Source organism: Mesitornis unicolor, unplaced genomic scaffold (assembly GCF_000695765.1).
Source record: "Mesitornis unicolor isolate BGI_N332 unplaced genomic scaffold, ASM69576v1 scaffold19653, whole genome shotgun sequence".
In the NCBI taxonomy this organism is placed as follows: domain Eukaryota; kingdom Metazoa; phylum Chordata; class Aves; order Mesitornithiformes; family Mesitornithidae; genus Mesitornis; species Mesitornis unicolor.
The window spans coordinates 37952-38978 of NW_010176925.1; the positions used below are offsets into that span (position 1 = coordinate 37952).

A 1027-nucleotide genomic window follows, 5' to 3' on the forward strand; every position below is an offset into this window, starting at 1 on the left:
CGCATCGCAAATAGCTGGGCCCTGCTGCCTTTTCTGTTTTTGTTGCAGCTGTGTCACAAGTCACCTCCCCCTGTAAGAGGAGGTTTGGTGGCTGCAAGGAGTTCAGTGGTTGAAGTGTCTGCTGGCTGTCGCATGGGAACAGCTCGTTGACCCTGAGCCTTTCTGCTCTGCTGCGATCAGGGCTCCGCGGTGGTATGAGAAGCATGGACGCCTGTTCCAGAGCCACAGCCACACGCCGTGGGCTCACTGCCATGGATCTCCGGGCAGCACAAGGAGGGCTTCAGCTGATGCCCTCACCAGAAAGCTGGGTGCCCAAATACCTCCACAGACCTGGATTTTTGTGCCCATCAGCACCGTCCTTGTCCTGCTGAGTGCAGTGCGTTGCGCAGTGTGCACTCTGTCAGATGGCGAGAAACATCTCTGTGCCAGAGGATGCCAGATTCTCCCTGAAGCTCGTGTGTAATTTCACATGTAAATTAATCCACATTCGTGTTTTGCCGAGCGCCGTGTGTGCCCATACCCACCCAGCACAGCCCCTACCCTCTGCAGTGCCCGTGAGACGGCAGAGGCTGGCACAGCTGCTGGTGCCAACTCACAGCCCCGCGGCACTTGCTGTCAGAGTTGTATGGGGTTTGTTGGCGCTGACAGTCACAGCTCGTTCTCCCCAAAAACTGCCTGCGGCTGTTGTCGGCTGTTATGTCCCCTTTCCTGTCTGCACTGTCTGTCGTGTTGCCGCAAGCCTGAAAATTTCTGAGCAGCCTTGACGAGATGCTGGTGGGAACTGGGGGGATGTCACTGAGCCCTCACCGAGGGGTCACAATGCCTGGTGTGGTCCGGTCCTGCTCCCCATGCGCGGGGGCACACCAGGGCTCTTGCTTGCCTTCAGTGTCTGTGCAGAGCCTGTCCCTGCCACGCCACTGGAAGGGGTTACCGTCACCGGGTCCTGTTTGCTTACTCGGTCTTCCTTCCTCCCGCAGGAAACAGTCGGAGAGCCCTTCTTCCTGCTGCTCTGCGCCATCAAGCAGCA

At 58.3% G+C, this 1027-nt stretch overlaps 1 protein-coding gene across 1 annotated transcript in view; it reads left to right on the plus strand.

Annotated features, from left to right (window-relative positions):
• Positions 1–1027, plus strand: part of PLXND1 (plexin D1) — a gene marked incomplete at its 5' end in the record, with an annotated part of 52171 nt that overhangs the window by 37948 nt on the left and 13196 nt on the right. Inside the window, one exon of the mRNA XM_010181892.1 lies at positions 978–1025. Within this exon, the coding sequence (XP_010180194.1) occupies positions 978–1025 (48 nt within the window). The remainder of the gene's footprint in view (positions 1–977; positions 1026–1027) is intronic.